We start from the raw sequence: 20,337 nt of genomic DNA, 5'->3' as shown, positions 1-20,337 counted from the left end.
AGTGGTAGGTAGGTAGGTATCCTACGTACCACCTTGGTTTGGGTTTCGTACAAGCCCCTAGGTTTACAGTACCTGACGGATAGCTCACGCGACCCCGCCGCCTGCAGCTTCCCGAGTCTGGTGGACCCTGCACCGCACGTCATTCCTTTCACGCGGGATAAGGTGTTGTTGCCACGCCTACTGTACCCCTTAGGTACAGTATTGTTTGCCGCACTCTACAGTGCTTTTCTGCCTGTCGCGGACCCACATTAAGTACCTCTCTATGGAGGTTGCTGTGGGGTTGCAATTTGTAGCGCGTCGCATCGACGCGTCAAGTCCCCCGCGAGCCACAGCGATAAAGATTACCATTGAGCGCTGAGCAAAGTAATCAACGCCCCGCTTACGGGAGCTGTCTGGGGGTGCTCATTGCCCAAACATATGTCAATAGTCGACGTATGTCTCTTCTACTGTAGCTTTCGGTTTGAGCGGCTTCATGACCCAATGATGTTCATAGCATCATCTCTGAAAGCATGGAGCCTCCTAGCAAGAAGCCTAGGCTCTCTCACAGTCTTGACCAGGACGGTGACGAACTAGACCTGAGCATTGAGGACTTGGCGCTCGATCGCCAGTTCCAAAGGTCTACATATCGGTCCGCATTCTCATTCAAATCAACGTTGGAAAACATCTTTGAAAAGTACGGCAGAGACTTTGGTGACGAGGGTGATGAAATCGACCTCAATACCGGCGAGATCACCGTCGACAGAGGCCATTTTAGAGGCATCTTTGGGGCAAACCTTCCAGTGGCTACTGGAGACGATGGTGCAGACGCAGCCGATCAGGAGGATGGGGAGGGGGATGAAGATGGTGATGACGAGGATGGCATAGACCTCAACCAACTTTACAGCGAAGATGAAGAGGAGGACGACGAAGAGGAGGGCAGCATCGACCTCGAGGCTGATGGGGACGGCGAGGAGGAATCCAGACACCTTTTTCCATTGGATGCCATGCCAGACCCCTCGGATGTACCCGAGCCTCCCCAGCTACCTCCATCTTTCAGTGCACTGGAATCCTCGGTAAACGGCGGCCAGTCAACGTCCGGTACACTGTTAGGGACCTTGAACCGGCTACTCTCGATGGCAGCGGCAAGTCGCGGCACTTCGGATCCATCGTTTGACCCCCTGAGTGTCACCAACGAACTGGTGGAACCAGCCTGGAGAGTCCCTGCTCTGCCACCGGCACTGCTGCAGAAAAAGCCAACAGTCCCGGTTAATACGAAAAGTAGTGCTGCCCTGAAGTCCATCGTGCGCAAGCCGCGCCCTAGGTTGACTCATGACACCGAGTCTGAAGATGAAATCACAACACGGGAATCTCACATAGGTCCGGAATGGACCTCCTCAAATCAGCAGATCCCTTCACCAAACGGGTCACTAACACGATCTGCTGCTAGTCCTGAGAACAGTGGCTGTACACAAGTAGCACCCAACCAAGAATCACATACGAAGTCAACGTCTCGGGCTGGAAAGTCAAAGCATCACAAGCCTCACTCCGACGTCACTGCACGTAAATCACCACCAACTGAGGATGAGCGAGACGTCGTGGAATCTCGGTGCATGGAGTTAGATGGCTTGCAAAGACAATTAAAGCGAAAACACGAAACTATTGTTATTCACATAATAGACGAAAGGCTCCAAAAGTTGGAGCAGGATAGACTTCTGCTAAATGCACCTGTTGGGACACCTCAGCCAGTCAGGCAAGGATTGTCTGTCAGGGGCGACAGCGTTGTAGAGTTCGGTTCTGAAGTATTGGTAAATCCGGAAAGTTCAAGCAGGCCACGAGAATTTACAGATGAAGGATTACTGGAAACCAGCACCGAATCTGCCAAACAGATACCTGGTGCAGTGAGTTCTATTGAGGAAACAACCAAATTGAGCCCAAGACTGCCTTCAGAGGCCAAGACAGGACCAACAAATCAAAGTGAAGCGCCAGCTGAAACCTTTACAAAGAATTATGTGGACCCCTCGTACGGGTTCTCCGACGAGGAAAATGGGGGTTGGGTGCCAGCCCCCAAGGCCGCTGGTAGGGGCCGTCGCCGAGGCCCTCTCATTCTTCGACCAAGAAGTGTTTCCCCTGAGCTGGGCTCTCCTCCTCGCCCTGCACGCTCACCACCAACTATGCCTGAGCCGGTTACCGTGGCTACTGATATCACTCTCAGCAAACCTCCAAGCTCTAATGGACCAGATGCTGAAGCAGAGCCTCAGTCTGAACAGCCGCTCGTGGACGATGCAGAACATCAGAACACACCCCCAGCAGCATCTGAGGATTATGAGTCCTCGATGCTTGTGGGTTACCAACCTCCGGAGGCGGCGGCAGCACAAAATCCTACTGTTATATCTGTGGGGGTTGAGGAGGGCGAAGCATCGCAGTCATCGGAGTCATCCGGACTAGGGCAGCCGGTGGATGAATCGGTGCTGGAAGAAAATCTTGTCTCGGCGAATGAGCAGCATGTTGAGCAAGCATCGGAGCTGGATGGGGAGGTGAAGCCACAGACTTCAGTAGACTCAAGTCTCAGCCAGCCCGAGATCTCGCTTAGGCGTCGTGCTGTACCTCAAGATCAAACGAGCCCCCAGTCATCTCCCCAAAGTTTCTCAACGCAGCTTGGAAACAAGCGCTCTTCAGGGAAACAGGGTTCAGCATACCTCCCCAGGCGAACGCGGAGGCAGTGGCTGCCCAAGGGCAATGTCCCCCACGAAGCGTTATCAATGCAGGATACCCAGCCGGCGACACCAAGTCCGCCTGCCGCTCAGACTTCCAGAAGAAGATCAGTGAGATCAGTAGCCTCGCTCCTGTCATTCGTTAACGGCGGCTCCGACGAGGACGAGCTCTCGACATACTTCACCCCACGGACCCGCAGCGTTGCCAGCAGCGGCGGTTATGCAGGCCCAGCACGTCTCTACCGGGAGACTCTGTCCTCGCCGATCAAGAAGAAAACGCCAAGGTCACTCAGTCGGCGCCTCTTCATGACCAAAGCCAGCAGCAGCGCTCAAGCGAAACCCAAGCTCTCGTCTTTTTCGCTCTTGTCGGGCGCGCAGTTTCATACCACTCCGCTCTCCCACCGCGAACGTACACCAGGTAGCGGTAGCGGCAGCGTGCGGTCGCGTCTCAACTCTAGTCCCGTGAGGTCCGTGGTTCAGACGCCAGGCGGATCGAAGCGGAGATGCGGCGAAGAAGGCTTTCGGTGCGATCGTGACTGGTGCTTTTTTTGTATTGGCGACCAACAATAAAGGGCAGTCAAGCCTGGGGACTTAACGGGTCAGATTATGGTATCACACACAGCATCATGACCAAACACAAGTTTTTGGGCGTGAGGCAACACACACTTCCGTTCCGTTCCGTTCCGTTATTTTTTTTATTTTTTATTTTTTTTATCAGCATCATTCGAAAGTATCGAGTTTATATACTCTCAAAAAGACGATAATCATGGGAGACGGCGCATATGAGCTCGCTCACAGGCAGCACAGGGATAGACGGCATTTTTGGGAGCATTAAATAACAACAACTAACTATAAGGCAATGATCATAATGAATCTTAATTAATTTTTTGCACAACTCCCCAAATATTAGGGCCAACAACCATACATCTCCTTGGGCCGCTGCCGTCACAACTGCCAAGATTCGTGAAACCGCGAGGCCGGAAAACTCCACCAAGCACAACACCGTCATTGTCTTTTGTTTTTCGGGAATCAACCGCCATGGCGGAGCGTCCATACCCGGGCGCGACTTTCGCCTACAAACATTAATACCCCCCACGGTTACGGCACCCAAAACATCCATCGACGCCCTCTCACCTGTGCCCGCTCGCTGTTTTTGAGAAGCGATCACAATCTCTATAAACTCGAGATACAGAGCTCAGTTTCACATGGGCAAGGCAACAGGGCAGAGATCTTTCGTTTGTTTCTGAAATGAGTCTCCCATTCGCTTCCTTATGCTTGAGGTAATCATCTCGGGGGGTATCTTGTTGAGATGTCCTTTTTTGCTGTTGACATCTGCCATGTGACTTGAAGCGGATTGATCAGAAGTGGGTGATTGATGCCAAAAAAGCCAGAAGTAAACATCAGACTGAAATCCCACGCCTCTTTCAAGCCGAGGTGTTGGTTCCTGCAGCAAGGAGGCGCTCCAATACACCCTCGCCACGGACGGGCTCAAAGTAGGGATGCGCCATGGCTTCCTTTGCAGTCAGACGTTCCTGTAAAAGAGGTAAAGGTTAGAACAGGTTGAAAGTAAAGCGTGGGTTTGGATATATATCAAAAACTCACCATGTGATCATATCTCAAAAGCTTGTCCAGGAAGTCGATGGCTTCGTTGCTCACAAACCTCTGGTTCTCCGCCGTCACGAAGCTGTGCCAGGGCTTCTTCTGGAATCTACCCAGGATGTCATCGTACTGAGCGTCCAACTCAATCTCGTATTTGTCGAGGTAGTCAAACAAGTCGTCGGTGCCAAGGACCTTGGCGATCTTGACCAGCTGGTCCGAGTTGCTGTTCCCGTGGAAGAAGGGTTCCTTGCGGAAGATCATTGAAGCAAACATAGCTCCGAGACTCCACATGTCGAGCGAGTAATCGTACTCTTGATAATCGACCAGCAGCTCGGGGCCCTTGAAATAGCGAGATGCCACACGGACATTGTACTCAGTGCCCGGGTGGTAGAACTCGGCCAGACCCCAGTCGATCAGGCGCAGCTTGCGGTTCTCATGGTCGATCATAACGTTGTGAGGTTTCACGTCGCGGTGCATAATGCCTTTGCTGTGGCAGAAGTCGAGCGCCTTGAGCAGCTCCAAGATGTAGTACCGCACATCTATGTCGTTGAACTTGGGGTAGAGTGTGCGGAAGTCGGTGTTGTTGACGTACTCGAAAATGAGTGACGGAGTCTTGCTCTATTATTGCGATTGCGCAATTTGCGATGTGAGCAACATAACGCCAAAAGCCTGTCCAGGGCGGATTAAGGAGAGGAACGAGCCACTAAAATATATGGATATGTTTGAGGCAGTGGGATCCATACCTGTGAATCTCTAACCACGTCGAGCAGGGCCACAACATTCGGCCCGCCAGCGAGGTTCTGCAGAATCTTGATTTCTCGCTTGATCTTCTTCTTCTTGACTGGCTTCAAAACCTTGATGACGCATTTCTGGTAGTTGACGACGTTGATGCCTTCAAAGACCTCTGAGTACTTTCCGCGACCTGCGAGATTGGGTAGCCCCAAGAATCAGTCAGTCTGCTCCGGCCGTGGACTTGTCCTTCCGTCTGTCTCTCGGGTCTCCCTCCTCGGGTTGCCTTCCCCGCCTTTTCTCCCTCGTCATCACAAATGAGCGCAAAAACATACCGATCTTGCGCACCACCTCATAGTTCTCGAGCACACCCCAGCTAATGTTGACCGTATCATACTCCCAGTAGCTCCGGGGCATGTTCGCGTTGACATCAGCGTAAACGCGCGCCATGCTGTGCATCTGGTGGTGCGGCAGCACCGACGCACTTCTCTAGACGGTGATGGGGGGATCGACGTGCGCCGCCGGGTGCGGACGAGCGAGAGCGCTGTTGGAGGGTGTGGGCAGGCCCGTGCCGTGATTGACAATCGCCCGGCGTGTCGATGACGATGCTATTTGCGTCGGGAGGAGGACGACGGCGACTACCAAGAAGCAGAAGCCAAGACAGATATTTGGCTCCGGGGGTGGCTGGGGTTATTTTCCTCGGCGACTGCCTGAAGATCCGACTGCCTGAAGATCGGCGAAACCTTCTCAAAGGTCTTGGGATTTGGAGCGTGGTGTTACGTAGCTTCGATGCGATCCGACAAATCAGGTTTTGGTCGTCTCTTCCGGCCACTATGGAATCTGGAGATTGGCACTGCGAAGTAAAACCTGTTTGGCTGTTGGATGCTGAAGGGAGATACCTAGGTAATAATCCAATGATGATCTAGAATGCCTGGGCTGCACACATCACAAAGTCACCCACAGCGCGGCGGGAAGGCGGGGGTTGAAAATTCTGGGTCTCGAGCGTGCCCACTCACGAGTACCTCGCAATCTAGCACCCTGGTACAGTACCTAAACCAAGCTTATCGGGCTGCCGTTCAGGCGAGTACTTGCTGGCTTTTGCCCACTAATCACAAATCCACTTCACCTATGAAAGAAAAGATTTTTTTTTTTTTAAAAAAAAAAAAAAAAGTAAAGGCGTGCCTGGTATGCAGTGGTAGACCCTTTCCTCTCGCGACACCCCACTCTGCAAACCCGGAATACATTGTGGTGCCAAGTGTCACCACCTTAGTTAGCATAGTCGCAATTCTGGCTTGATACTACTGTACTATGCGTTGTCATATGGCATTCTAGGTTCAAATCTGGCCGACTTAAATAGACTGTACTATACTAGAACTAGATCCTTTCAACATAAATTTCCATTAGGTCAACGTTTTCGCCCATTTGCAACCTGCAAGATGAAGCCCCGTTTCCAGTCCCCTCCCTCTTACGTGCTGCTCTTTTGAGCCTCAGCTCATGCATGAAGAAAAGGCACAGCTTGGAGGGGTAAAAGTTCATGTAATCATTACAGTAAAATTCTATCTCGAGACGTAAAAATGCACCTGCTTACAGGTGAATGGCGCTTTCGCGTCACCTCAAAAAAAACCAAAAACCTTCACCTCGTCAGCTCACGATACCGTTTCCCAAAGTCTTTCTTACAACAAATAAAATCCCAGTCCCACCATGGATGTTGACTTTTCGGCCTAGCCCTACGTATACGACTTCCCGTCATTGGTGCTGCATCATCCGAATTTGGCCACTGAACGATTTGCAGGTTCCACGCCTTGCTGGATTTTGAACGGACTTCCCTGTTCGCGTCAAACTTTAGCATCCGTCCAAAGGATTCACGGAACGAGTCAAAAATTAGGGGGACATGGTGTTGCCAGGTCAGAGAGAAGATTATTGCTCGACATGCTCCTCCCAGGAGGCCCAACCTTAGCAACCAAGCAAAGCTTGATGCTGTCGTCGGCTGAGCCGCGAGATTGGCTTTCCGACTAAGGATGACGATACGATAGTTTTCATCATGAAGGCAGGTTATGAATGTGACGAATTCCGAAAATGACATACCTTCTGAGCAATTGTATTTTCCCTCGGGTTGTCCATCAATCCTCTTCATAACATACCTGGCGCCGTTTCGCTAGATTTCCTTCATGAGATGCCGAGCCAGCTTCTCCATCGTAATCGAGGTTATACATGCCAACATCGACGACATCCCATGTCCTCTTGCGCAAGTCGGGCTTGACCTCTTGTCGACGATTTTTGCCTTTGCCTCCTTTCTTTTTCTTTTTCTTTTTCGTTTTGGCATCCGTCTCGAGGCTTGGTAGCGATGTGATCTCTGTGAGAGCCGTGGCTTGGTCGTCGTCAATCTCGCCGTCCTCTCTATTCCGGACCTTCTCTGCCTTTCTGCGTTCGGCCTCCAATTCCGAGTGCCTAAAGATTTCTATCTGCTCATCGGTGAGAGTTCGCTTTACTCCATCAGGATAATAGCCGAGTCCATCGTCATAGTCGGCTTCTTCGGCGCCGTCATGATCCTCCGCCGATAGGAATTGCGTTGCGAAATGCGACAAGGCGGTCTCAGAGAAGTGTTTGTGATGAAACGCCTCCAAGTCATCCTGGACATCATTGTTAAACTCGGTGGCGATCTCGGTATTTGAAATTCTAGAGGGTACCTACCTGAGTGATAATTGGGAGATTTGCCATGATATCTGGCAAGGCTAGATGAGACATAGCACGCGTAGCCCCTACCGACTAAGAAGAGCTAGCGCGCTTTGAAAAGCACGTACTACTTCCGCCACTACAGCCAGGTCAGCAAGCAGTAAGTTTGTTAATCAATAGTCGACTTGCGGGGATAAGAGACATACAATGTTGCTTCCTATGTGCCAGATTCTCCTCGCCAATCTGGACGTATCGTTGACGTGTCTGCAGTCGCTTCACAGCACGTTCGTTGTCATGCGCAGACGCCGCGGCAGCCCATACGTTAAAATACCTGACCAGTCCGTCAAACTCGCGAAGCAGCTCCAACTCTTTGTCGTTGGCCTTGGCGAGCGCCTGTTCGTACTGTGACCTGAAGTCGTCCCAGTCGAAATCAGGAATTTGGCCGGGGCTGGTGAAAAGTGCCTCTGGACCGGCGCTTCCACTCCTGGTCTGAGGCTCGGGGGTTCTGACTTGCGTCCGAGTGCCTTGAGGCTCAGTGTTGATGAGGTTGGGATTGAGGATCTGTGTCTCCTGTGAATCTTCTGGGTGATTAGGAGACTCCGGTGCGTCTGGCGTATGAAGTTTGGAGGACGATCTCTTCTGTGGACTCTCCATTATGAGACACGTTCCGATCCGGCTTATTGTTACTTGGGACCGTTGTACAAGCCAATGGCTATGGGCAGCAGACTTTCACCAAATCATGTGCGAATCACAAGAAGCTGACGCAAATCGGTTTAGTCCTGCCCGAATTCGCAGAGTTACAACGACATTCAAATATTCGGTCAACAGAGGCGGTGGCGATGAAGGAGACTTGAAGGAGAACAACAAAGATACTAGGTAAAGACAAGGAGAGGCCGTTCTCGTCATATAAGGAATCGTGCCTATTATGACTACCTACGTACCATGAGTTGAAGTAGGCGGGGAAGGTAGGCAGTCGATGGCCCGCGTTGCCTTTCTGTTCCAATGAGCGCGCGTGCCAGTGCTTGCTTGACAGATAAAGGTGTGGTCGATGCAAGGCATCGATGCCCAACTACCTGGCCTGGGGATGTAAAGAAAAAGGATCGAGCCTGCGGCTGGATAGGGTGAAAGAGATGCAGAGAAAATGATCGCGGCTGAATGGACCGAGTGGGCCTGAACTAGGATGCGCGTGCAGGTCGCCAGATCAAATGATTGATCTCAGAAGTGTGGCTTCTTATTGGAGGGTTACGATGATTAACAGCCCCACTAAGACCTGGCAAAGTGACATGGGCTTCCCGTCTGCTGTACGCGATAAGATAATAGACCCACTGAAGATATACTTTGGTCGATGTACCTCGAGTCCTGGTGACGTCGGAGTTTAGTGGCAGTAGAACTAAATCGCTGACTGCCCGCTTAGCTGAATGACTGTATCTCGTGCTCACCTTTTCAACTTTATCAAGCCTAGGAATTGATAAAAACCCTATCTCATCACCTCATCACAAATAAGTCCAAGGCGATTTTCTTTCCTGACTACTCTGCCCTTGCGACCCAAAATGCCTATACTTGCTGTCCAACGATTCCCTTGACTATTCCCGAGTGGGTGGATGTGGCTCCCCAACTGAAGGGTCACCGCTCGTAACCTTGCCGGATATACTAGAGATATCCTACGGAATGTCATGCTATATCTGCGGACGCGGGCACCATGCCCAACGCTTACCATTCCTTTGTCCCATTGATGCCCGCAACCGTCTCTACGAAGGGCGCCTGGCCCAGGCGCACACTCTTATTGATAGTGACAGACTCAAACAACAGACCAACGCCCTCATAGAGCAGCCCCCTCCTACAGCAGCAAAAGCATCGCGCTCATCCCCCGCAGCTCGCAAGGCTGCAATCGACGACTGGGCTTCGAAGCACCAGGAAGCGATTGACCGGACGGCGGAGATCATTGCTCAGGCAGACCGACTCAAAGCGGAGGTCGAGGCCGCGCGACAAGAGATTAGGCAGCGGAAGAAGACGCTGGCAAGGAGGAAGTCGGATCTTGCTGAGGCCGCTGATGGCATCGAAGAGAAAAGGAAAAAGCAACTTGATAAGGTTAAAGATAATATTGCGGCAACCAGGGCCGACTGGGATCTCGTCCACGAGAGCACCGCTTCGAATCGCGCGTTTCTCTGCATGGAAGCTGCACGTCTTTATGGGCTACGGCGGCTGAAAAAAGGCAGCTCTGTCAAGTATGAGCTGGGTGGCGCTGAGGTTGTCGATTTGCATGCTCTGACTGGTGAGTTGGCTCTTTGGTCTACAACTCGCGCTGCCCCCTTGACCGCCGCCAACACCCCCTGTCTCATTCCCATTCTCTTGCCTTGAATACTAAACGAAATTTGTAGGCGCCTCTCCCCAAGCTATAACCATCAGCTTTTCCCATATTGTACACATACTCAACCGCGCCTGTCAATACCTGGCAATCCGCCTCCCGGCGGAAATAATCCTTCCACACGCTGACTATCCCCGGCCAGCAATATTATCCATCACCTCGTCTTATTCTTATAATCACGATGACATACCGTACCCCGGCACCTCGGATCAACAGTCCGAACTCAATACACTTCCCCAGGACGATCTATTTTATCAGCGTCTTCCTCGCGCTCGGCCCCTCTTCATAGACAGGCCCCTGCCTGTTCTCGCCAAGGAGGATCCTGCCATGTACTCGCTCTTCATTGAGGGTGTTGCTCTCCTCGCGCATGATGTCGCATGGGCTTGCTGTTCGCAGGGTGTGCCCGTGGGACCCGAGGACGTGCTACACGTTGGGCGCAACCTGTACAACCTACTGATAGGCAATCAGCTGCTACGTGGAGTGAGCAGTAATGATGGTGGTAACAGCACACCTCAAATGGGAAGGTACTCTCACGGCGCTGTCCACTCTTATCTTGGCAGTGCTGAAGGTAGCGATCTTGTTCGCACCTTCAGGCTTCCTAATCCCATCAAGTTGGCAGACAGGCTCAAGAGCAAGCTGAGCAGCGATGCGCCGAACCCGGACTGGGAGCTGCTGGAGGATGATGCTTGGACTTGATGTCGACGGGGAATATGTCATGTCACAGTTGAAGGTGTGTCTGTGTAGAGTTGTGTGCTTCAATGAGCGCAGTGTATACAGTAGACTTCCACAGTCTCCATTATAGAATTGTCCCCTGAGCCCTGACACAAATGTCAAGACTCTTCAAGGCAAACCCGCAAGTTCCTCGCAGCTTTTAATGCGTCTTCACTGTGATTGACAGATGCTCTTCCTACCATACCTTCTGGACCCCGGCCCTCTGAAAGGTTGAGGTTTTCCCACTTCTACATCTGGCAATAAATGCTTCGAATTTTTGTTCTTCTTTTCACGGCCCGGAAACTAACCAGGCAAATAAATCTAGCAGTGCTGGTGGGCATTAAGAACAAGTAGATAGGTGCAAGAAAAAAAAAGTTCCGTCGTATGAAGCAAGCACAAATGTGTCCCTTCTGCCTACATGGGTGACAAGTTAGATCCGTTACCGGAGAACCGAGAGCTGTGCTACCGGTCTGTGGCTAAAGAAAAGAACACCCGTTAGTGCTTCTTGATTTCATCTCGCTCGAAGACCGACTTCGCAAGCCTTATCCCAACGATCCTAACAAGGGCTGCGGACAGCTATCATCCTGAACAATTATGCAAAATTTGAGGGCAACATCATTTAGAGCGATTTCGTAGCAAGCAGAGGCATGGGACTCAGCACTGTGTGGATCGAGAGGATAGATAACTGCAATAGTTTGGTATCACATTGAAAGGTAACTATATGTGCAGGTATGTGATATGTTCATTCAGGCATCTCATCTTTTTTTCGTATTGCCACTCAAGCGTAAAGCTTCTTCTCGTAAGACTCCATGTTGACACCACCCTCCAACTGAGCACTGGCGGTTCGGATCTCGAAACGCACAGTTCCCTCAGCAACACCCTCGTGCAGGGCCTTGAGGCTGACCACACCGCAGTCTTGCAGAGAGTGCTTCAGACCCGCAGCAAGGTAAGGCAGGAACTTGCCAATGGATCTGTTGTAATCGTTGGTTAGTCATAATGTACGTCATGTGGAGATAGTAGCGCAAAATCAGCTTCACATACCCGCGATGAGCCACGGCGCCAGAAACGCCCTGTGCAACCAGGACGCTATCACCCTCCGAAAAGTACCGGGCAGTGCCAGCATTACTTTGCTGGCTGTCCTTGCCACCGCCGCCGGCTTTCTTGTCTTGCATGGCGTCGATGCTGCCCATGCCACGGTAGGCCTTGACGAGCTTGCCTTCACGGGAAACAAACGATGTGCCCGGGGACTCGGTAGTACCAGCTAGCAGACCACCCATCATGACGGTGGAAGCACCAAGGGCCAAACCTTTTACGATGTGACCCACGTTTTGAATACCTCCGTCAGCGATGCAAGGAACACCGAACCTGGCGGCGAAGGCGCTGACGCTGTGAACAGCCGTGGCCTGAGGACGGCCAACGGCCATAACCTCCTGGGTAATGCAGGCACTTCCGCTTCCCATGCCAATACGAAGTCCATCAACACCAGCAGCGATGAGGGCGGCAGCCTGCTCCCTCGTCACGACGTTTCCGCCTATGACGTCAAGGCCGGGGAAGTTCCCCTTGATCCACTTGATCATCTCAATCTGGTAGATGCTGTTGCCCTGGCTGCTGTCCAGGATAACAACGTCCAGGCCAGCGTCAACCAGCTTTTGCAGGCGCACCTTGTCCTCTGGCCTGGTGCCAATGGCAGCAGCGCACAGAAGCTGTTTTGAGTCCGGGAGCTTGGAGGCCAGGGGGAAGTAAAGGTTCTTGTTCAGATCTGAGCGTGAGATCATGGAGACCAGGTTGAAGTCCTGGTCAACGATCGGCAGCTTGCCCTTCTTTGATTTGGCCAGGATCTTGTTGGCCTCAGCCAGGGTGACACCGGATGGGGCAGTGATAAGGTCAGTGACCATAACATCGGCGACCTTGGTGTTGACATCATCCTCGAATTGGATGTCACGGTTAGTGACGATACCCAAAAGCTTGGAGCCGATCTTTCCGGTTTCTATGCCAATCGGACGTCAGTTGAAAGTCTCCCGACATTGATGGAAGAGTTGTGTTTGGAAGATGTCCGTCATAAATGAATCTTTGTATCCCCATGACGTTATGTCTATACGGTGGAACGAAAGTTATATGGAAAGAATGTGATAATCATTTGGACCAGGGCAAAAATGGTGAAGGCAGCTCAAAAAACTTACCAGTGACGGGGAAACCGCCAAAACCCCACTTCTCTTTCAAGGCCTTCGCCTCGCCGACAGTAGTGTCGCGGCTGATGACAACGGGGTCTAGAATGAAGCCGTTCTCGTAGCGCTTGACCTTGCGCACCATGTCTGCCTGCTCCTCAGCGGAGCAGTTGTGGTGAATGACACCCAATCCACCCTGGAGTGCCATGTGGATGGCCATCTCGTGTTCGGTGACAGTGTCCATGGGTGAGGATACAAATGGGGTCTTGAGAGAGATCCTCTTAGTGACCGGCGAGTCCAGGGCAACCTCCGAGGCTGGAAAACCAATGTACCCCGGAAGCAAGAGGAAGTCATTGTATGTGAGACCTCCATTGGTCTTGGAGTCAAGGAGCTGGGTGATGTCGAGACCATCTCGGGTCTCGTACTCCTTCAAAACATCATTGGCGGTCTTGAAGTCGAGGAAGTTCGAAGCGCCATTCACGGACGCTTGGGTGTTTGTTGCAGGCATCGTGAACTAAACATGACTTGTTAGCTTGGAGCAAAGAAGAAAAAAGTTGATCTTGGCGGCACTAGTTTACTCCACGCTTGGGAGCGATGCGCCAGAGCAAAGGCAACATGAGGGGCACGACATACCCAGTTTGTGCAAATATACGTGGAAGAAGAGAAGAGGTATCAGAAAACAGAGATAGAAATAAATCAGTCTGTTCCAGTAGCGAGGGTGAAGACGACCAGTCAATCCAAATATCAGAGGTTGCCTGGCAGTTTTGGCTTCTCTTCTCCCCAAGGGGGAAAGAAGCGAGGAAAAGTTTCGCCCTCCGATGCTTTTTTTTTTTTTTTTTTCAAGGTGGTCGAGAGTCACGTCAGGTCCATGGCACACACAAAATAGGAGGGTCCCTGCTTGGCGGCTCGGGTTCAGTGAGGGGCACTAGGTACCTACCTACCTCTCTGGGCTGGCTGAGGTACTGGGCACAGCATGAAACAAAATTTTCTTACTCCACCGGGTCTGGCCGAACCAGACGCCACAGTAAACAGAGTGGAGAGAAAACTAGCCACATCACTGGATCCGCTTTTGGAGCACTGCACGTTACCACGCGTGTTATTTCCAGGGATCAGCGCGTGGAGGGGCCGGGACTTGCAGTGGGGTGGTCTCGGGCCTGGAGGCATTCAATGTTCCTGAATGGTCGAGTGTATGCCCAGATGTGGGGCCACCATGGTGAGAAAACCAACCTGATTGGCTGTCTCCCCGTGTGACAGGCTTTTGGAAAGTAAACAAAACAACGTCAAAATCAAGGTCTTGACACCCTACTTCACTGTCCCGCGATAAACGAGGGTGACAACGGACAGAGCCGAGAGAGTCGCATTCCCAACGAGGAAACCACTCACCCATCCTTCTTCGTTGCCCATTGTTTTTCATTCCTTGGGCTATCTTCTGCCAGTCCCTACAGGTCCGGCAGTCGTTTAATCGTTACTGCGATTGGCACTGCAATCCATTAACGCCTTTTGTCTATGGTATTTCACGTTACGTTGGCTTGACAATTTGCGCAGAGCGCGCCCATCCGTCAGCTTCTCTTCTTTTGCTTCTCAAGTATGTGACTGCATGAAATCCCCTCAGTCCCGCCCATCTCCAACCGTTCTATCCACGAGCACCCTAACAACCTTCTCTTGTAGCGGTGACTGTTGCCATTACCGTTTTGTGAACTTGTCACTTGTCGTTGTTTGACTCTTTCGAAGAGCTCTAATGTCGCCTCTTATAACCAACTACCGACCTTTCCGCACCTATTTGATTTAACCTCACTCCTGGAAATCGAGCAACAATCGACCGAGGACAACCAAAAATGTCGCACCGTCCACACCCGCTACGACAATCTCAGACTGTCGACCCTACTGTTCTTCGATACCCTTCAACAGCATCGTCATCGGCATCATCGGGGTATTCATTTGCCTCGGAAGCCAGCAGATCCAGCATGTCTTCCATAGGCTCTGGCGCCTATGGGTCTCTGGGCCACAGCCGTGCTAAGAGCGAATATGCACGCCCACCGATATCCCTCAGTGCCAACAACTCGCCGCGGTCAAACACAAATTCAGATAATATCTACAACAATGCCCGCCAATCACTCCGTCCCCTCCCTCAGCCGCCTGGCGAAACATCACCTACTAAGCGTAACCCGGGCGATCTATCACCAGCAAAGCGTCTCATGTCTAAGAAGCATGAGCGCGGACAGAGTCTGGACATGAGCAAACTCGCCATCTTCGAACAAGAGAAGACGGTCACACCCGCACCAGCACCGCCGCCCAGGATGGGGAGCTTGCGGCCAACGTCGATGCTCCTCACTCGATCTGACACGATCAACCGAGGGGGAAGTGCCGCTGTCGCCCATGCCCATGGCCCCGCCTCGCCTCCGCCCTTGCACCATCCACAGGCAGTCCAACTGCCCGGATCCGATCTTGAGATCCTTGGCCGCTCATCCACAAACCAACTTCGTACCCTCTCGAAACTTGCACAGTCTGGAGAGGCTGATGAGTTTGCCATCACGTCACCGGCGCAAGAGGTTGTCGGACTAAAAGGCCGCCGCAGGCTTCAGAGAGCCGACAGGTCAAATGCTGGCCGCCTCGGTCAGAAGTCTAGCGGATATGGGTGGGAAGGGAGAAATTGGATGGACAAACAACGACAATTCCTTCAGGCATACGAATATCTTTGTCACATCGGTGAGGCAAAAGAGTGGATCGAAGATGTTATGAACAAATCTATTGGTGAGATTGTGAAGCTGGAAGAGGAGCTTAGGAACGGCGAGACTCTGGCGGAGGTGGTTCAAGCGCTGAACCCGGACCGAAGATATCGTATTTTCCGGCACCCTCGTCTACAGTACCGCCATTCGGACAACATTGCAATCTTCTTCCGGTACCTCGACGAGGTTGAACTACCCGACCTCTTCCGATTTGAACTGATCGATCTGTACGAAAAGAAAAACATCCCAAAGGTCATCTACTGCATACATGCTCTCAGCTGGCTCTTATACCGCAAAGGAATTGTCGATTTCCGAATCGGAAACCTGGTTGGTCAACTTGAGTTTGAGCACCACGATCTTGAAGCTATGCAGAAGGGCCTGGATAAGCTAGGGGCCAGTATGCCGACCTTCGGTGACATGGGCGCTGACTTTGGGGTTGAGCCGGAACCGGAACCCGAAGAAACGGAAGAGGAGCGGATAGAAAGGGAACTTGGAGAAAATGAGGAGTCCATCGTCGAGCTGCAAGCTCAAGTACGCGGTGCATTATTGCGAATGCGGCTTGGGGAGACAATGCAGGAACTCTGGGACTCGGAGAACTGGCTTGTCGACCTTCAGGCCCGGATTCGTGGTGATTTTGCGCGCCAGATCATGGACTACCGACTAAACATGAGGCGCTTCGCAGTGAATCTACAGAGTGCCGCACGCGGGTTCCTCGTTCGGTCGCGGCAAGCAGAGAGAGAGTACATGTGGAAGCGCTCAGAGCCCGCCGTTCTGAAGCTACAGAGTCTCTTCCGGGCTGCAAAGGTCCGCGATGAGGTACGAGACGTGCGATCTCAATTGTCAGAGGCTACAGGTCCTGTACGCGAGATCCAAGCGGTTATGCGAGGCTTTCTCGCCCGCAAGGGTGTGCGCACCCAGGTGCAAGAGACGAGTCGAACGTCGGGAGCCGCACCGGGTCTCCAGGCGGCCATTCGTGGTATGCTGCTGAGGAACAGGCTTGATCATGACAGGGCTATTCTTGCCGAGGAAGCTGTTTCGATCTGCAGCTTTCAGGCCGCCTCCCGTGCCTTGCTCACAAGAAAACAGGTCGCCCTTCAACGGGAGTCACTAGCAAGCTTCACGGCGCAGTGGGAGGGTCTTCAATCCGCCTCCAGGGGGATGTTCGCCAGGAACAGCATCCATGTCACCAAGGCGGAGCTCCGGGGACACTCTCCTGCCATTGGCCTCCTGCAGGCTTTTTCAAGGGCCGGTGCTGTACGACGTGAAACGACCCGGGTGTTGGACGCCATCGCTGTACACGAGCCGCAGGTGGTTGAGCTTCAGGGCTTGATCCGCGGCGCCATTCAACGCCAACGTATTGCCGCCGACTACCAGGACCTTGAGGAACAAGTCCCTCAGATTACCGACCTGCAGTCTCAGATCCGTGGTATGCTCTGCCGCAAAGAGCAAGGTGAGCTTCTTGATCAGCTCCAGAGCAACGAAGAGCAAATCATCACTTTGCAGGCCCAGATCAGGGCTATGATCCTGCGAAACAACCTGGATGTAGTGCTGGCCGAGCTCGAAGAGCAAGAAGGGACGATTGTGCAGCTGCAGGCTGCGGCCAGGGGTGTGATTGTACGCAAGAGGTTCGAGGAGAAGAAGCGTCACTTCAAGGAGAACATGTCCAAGGTCATCAAGATCCAAAGTTTTGTTCGTGGAAAGCTCCAAGGTGAAGCCTACAAGAGCCTCACAACAGGCAAGAGCCCGCCCGTCAGTGCCGTCAAGAACTTTGTCCATCTGCTCAACGACAGCGATTTTGACTTCAACGAGGAGGTTGAGTTTGAGCGGATGCGCAAGACTGTGGTACAACAGGTGCGGCAAAACGAGATGTTGGAGCAGTACATCGACCAGCTGGACATCAAGATCGCTCTGCTCGTCAAGAACAAGATCACTCTGGACGAGGTAGTTAGGCACCAGAGCAACTTTGGTGGCCACACCAGCAATCTGATAGCGAACAGCTCCATCGCTTCAGTGAACCAGTATGATCTCAAGGCCCTGAACAAGACGTCGAGGAAGAAGCTCGAGTCATACCAGCATCTCTTCTACAACCTACAAACGCAACCGCAATATCTGGCACGCCTGTTCCGCAGGATACGTGAGCAAGGCACGGCCGAGAAGGAGTGCAAGCGCATCGAGCATCTCATCATGGGTCTCTTTGGGTATGCACAAAAGAGGAGAGAAGAGTACTACCTCCTCAAGCTAATTTCTCGCTCTATATGGGAGGAGGTTGAAGCTAGCCACATGGTACAAGACTCACTACGTGGTAACCTCTTCTGGTCTAAGCTCCTAGGCAACTATTCGAGGTCACCTCGCGACAGGAAGTACCTGCGAGACCTGCTCGGCCCTCTGATTCGTGACAACATTATCGAGGACCCTGCTCTCGACCTTGAAAGCGATCCTCTCCAGATCTATCGATCCGCCATCAACAACGAGGAGCTGCGGACGGGCATGCCAAGCCAAAGGCCACTCGACGTCCCCAGGGAAGTAGCCATCAAGGATCCCGAGACGAGGGAGCTGTTCATTGATCATCTTCGGGATCTCCGTGAGATTTGCGACCAGTTCTTGCTTGCTCTCGAAGACCTGCTTCCTCGACTGCCATATGGCCTCAGATACATATGCCGCCAGATGTTTGATGCCTTGTGCCAACATTTCAAGCGTGAGCCGCAGCACATATTGCTACAGATGGTGGGCAACTGGTTCTGGCGCTTTTACCTGCAGCCTGCCCTGACGGCTCCTGAGAACGTCGGCGTGATGGAGAAGGGGTTGAGCCCGCTGCAGAAGCGCAACCTGGGTGAGGTTGCCAAGGTTCTCGGCCAGGTAGCCTCTGGCCGTCCGTTTGGCGGTGATAATATCTACCTGCAGCCATTGAACGCCTTTGTCGCTGAGTCCATGGAGCGTTTAGGCCATATCCTGGGCGAGCTGATCTCAGTCGCCGATGCCGAAAGTACATTTGACATTGATGAGTTCAACGACCTTTACGCCAAAAACCGGCCCACGCTTTATATCAAGCTTGCAGATATCTTCGCCATACACAACCTGATCTCGTCAGACCTTCCCACTATTTGTCCCAACCGCGACGACATGCTCCGGGAGATCATGCAGGAGCTCGGTAGTGCCAAGAACAACGAGAGTGAGATGACGGCTACCGGCTCGTCCGACATCCAGATGTTCCTCACTCCCAAGCTGCACGATGTCGAAGATCCCGAGGCAGAGATCAAGGCTCTCTTCATGGAGACGAAGCGCTGCATCCTGTACATTATTCGTGTCCAGTCAGGCTCAACCCTCCTCGAGATCCTGGTCAAGCCCGTCACGCAAGAGGACGAGCGGAAGTGGATGGCGGTGCTGCACGACGACTTTAGCGACGGCGGGTCCACAAAGGGAGCTTATTCCGACGTTAATATGGTCGACGTTACCCGTATGTCGTACCTCGACCTCAAGCGCACGGCACTCGAGAACGTCATGAGGCTGGAGCACGCCGGCAGGATCTCCAAGCACAACCACTACCAAGATATATTGAACGCCATTGCACTCGATATCCGGACCAAAAGCAGGAGGAGAGTTCAGAGGCAGCGCGAGCTCGACGGGGTCCGCATGACGCTTTCTAATCTCCACGAGAAGGCAAAGTACCTAGAGCAACAGCGCAAAAGCTACGATGACTACATTGAGCAGGCCATGGCGACTCTGCAGAATAGGAAAGGGTAAGTCGACCTACGATACCAACATGCTTCTCGTCTGAACAAGTAAAGGCTAACCTCGTTGGTTTGTTAACTTTGAACAGCAAGAAACGGTTCCTGCTTCCATTCACAAAGCAGTACAACCACCAACGCGAGCTCGAGCGTAGCGGCCGGGTGCCCAAGTTCGGATCGTACAAGTACAGCGCACGCCAGCTCGCCGACAAGGGCGTACTTGTCAGCTGGGCGGGAGTGTCGGAGCGCGATCTGAGCCAGATCAACCTCACTATCTCTTGCGACGAGGTGGGCGTATTTGTCATCGAGGGCTCGCGTGGCCACATCCAGATCCCCGGCGCGAGTGCCCTAGTCCCTATCGAGGACCTGCTGCAAGCCCAGTTTGAGTCGCATCAGTTCATGAACCTCTTCGAGGGCAACCTGAGGCTCAATGTCAATATCTTGCTGCATCTGCTTTATAAGAAATTTTATAGGACACAATAAATTGTCGGGGCGAATTGGGGAGGGTCTAAAAAAACAATGCTTGGGTCTGGTTTAGGTGCATATAGGAGCGGAAATTGGGGGGGTGTTCTGGCAAAGTGACATTTGTCTTATTGTTTTCTTTTTCTTTTTCTTTTTCCCTGGAAGCATTCTACAGTCAGGTTTTGTTTGTCTTTTTTTCTCATTCTTCACTGTTCTTCTTGTCACTCTTTTGCTCTTTATGAGCGTGTTGATATGTTTGGCGCACTATAATATCTTTTGTGGCTGGGAAACGGGGAGGACAAGGCAACTTGGTGTTTATGTTTTTGCTTCGTTCAGTTTGGGCATAAAATCGTTGAGACCGTCATGGAACATCCAGCAAATATAAGAGGGCAGCATGAAGCAACGGGACAAAGTCTTGCGTCTTTTAACATTTACATTCTTGGCCCATCTCTTTTGTTTCTGTTTTTGGTGATTTTGCAGCACACTGCTAGA

At 52.2% G+C, this 20,337-nt stretch overlaps 6 protein-coding genes across 6 annotated transcripts; 3 read left to right on the top strand and 3 right to left on the bottom strand.

Annotated features, from left to right (window-relative positions):
- Positions 1-274: 274 nt before the first annotated feature.
- On the top strand, positions 275-3,685 carry MGG_03695 (uncharacterized protein). The gene has a single exon (XM_003716138.1). The coding sequence runs from the start codon at positions 510-512 to the stop codon at positions 3,258-3,260; it is 2,751 nt and encodes a 916-aa protein (XP_003716186.1). The 5' UTR covers positions 275-509; the 3' UTR covers positions 3,261-3,685.
- On the bottom strand, positions 3,437-6,139 carry MGG_03696 (CMGC/CK2 protein kinase). The gene is made up of 4 exons (XM_003716137.1): positions 5,354-6,139; positions 5,033-5,211; positions 4,293-4,907; positions 3,437-4,222 (listed from the first exon to the last, which is right to left on the bottom strand). Exons 1-4 carry the CDS (start codon positions 5,475-5,477, stop codon positions 4,115-4,117), a joined length of 1,026 nt encoding a protein of 341 aa, XP_003716185.1. The 5' UTR covers positions 5,478-6,139; the 3' UTR covers positions 3,437-4,114.
- Positions 6,140-7,138: 999 nt separating this feature from the next.
- On the bottom strand, positions 7,139-8,345 carry MGG_03697 (uncharacterized protein; the record flags this gene model as incomplete). The annotated part of the gene is made up of 3 exons (XM_003716136.1): positions 7,139-7,678; positions 7,820-7,830; positions 7,898-8,345. 3 exons carry the CDS (start codon positions 8,343-8,345, stop codon positions 7,139-7,141), a joined length of 999 nt encoding a protein of 332 aa, XP_003716184.1.
- Positions 8,346-9,081: 736 nt separating this feature from the next.
- On the top strand, positions 9,082-11,157 carry MGG_03698 (uncharacterized protein). Its single transcript, XM_003716135.1, has 2 exons — positions 9,082-9,963; positions 10,070-11,157. Exons 1-2 carry the CDS (start codon positions 9,360-9,362, stop codon positions 10,750-10,752), a joined length of 1,287 nt encoding a protein of 428 aa, XP_003716183.1. The 5' UTR covers positions 9,082-9,359; the 3' UTR covers positions 10,753-11,157.
- A 224-nt stretch (positions 11,158-11,381) lies between these two features.
- On the bottom strand, positions 11,382-13,783 carry MGG_03699 (inosine-5'-monophosphate dehydrogenase IMD4). The gene is made up of 4 exons (XM_003716134.1): positions 13,566-13,783; positions 12,948-13,446; positions 11,809-12,754; positions 11,382-11,738 (listed from the first exon to the last, which is right to left on the bottom strand). The coding sequence occupies exons 2-4, from the start codon at positions 13,438-13,440 to the stop codon at positions 11,546-11,548; spliced, it is 1,632 nt and encodes a 543-aa protein (XP_003716182.1). The 5' UTR covers positions 13,441-13,446; positions 13,566-13,783; the 3' UTR covers positions 11,382-11,545.
- Positions 13,784-14,223: 440 nt separating this feature from the next.
- On the top strand, positions 14,224-20,292 carry MGG_03700 (uncharacterized protein). The gene is made up of 3 exons (XM_003716133.1): positions 14,224-14,517; positions 14,601-19,395; positions 19,476-20,292. Exons 2-3 carry the CDS (start codon positions 14,768-14,770, stop codon positions 19,864-19,866), a joined length of 5,019 nt encoding a protein of 1,672 aa, XP_003716181.1. The 5' UTR covers positions 14,224-14,517; positions 14,601-14,767; the 3' UTR covers positions 19,867-20,292.
- Positions 20,293-20,337: the final 45 nt, after the last annotated feature.

Source organism: Pyricularia oryzae, chromosome 4 (assembly GCF_000002495.2).
Source record: "Pyricularia oryzae 70-15 chromosome 4, whole genome shotgun sequence".
Lineage (NCBI taxonomy): Eukaryota > Fungi > Ascomycota > Sordariomycetes > Magnaporthales > Pyriculariaceae > Pyricularia > Pyricularia oryzae.
The sequence above is the reverse complement of the archived record's forward strand: the minus strand, read 5'-3'. Positions and strand labels throughout refer to the sequence as shown.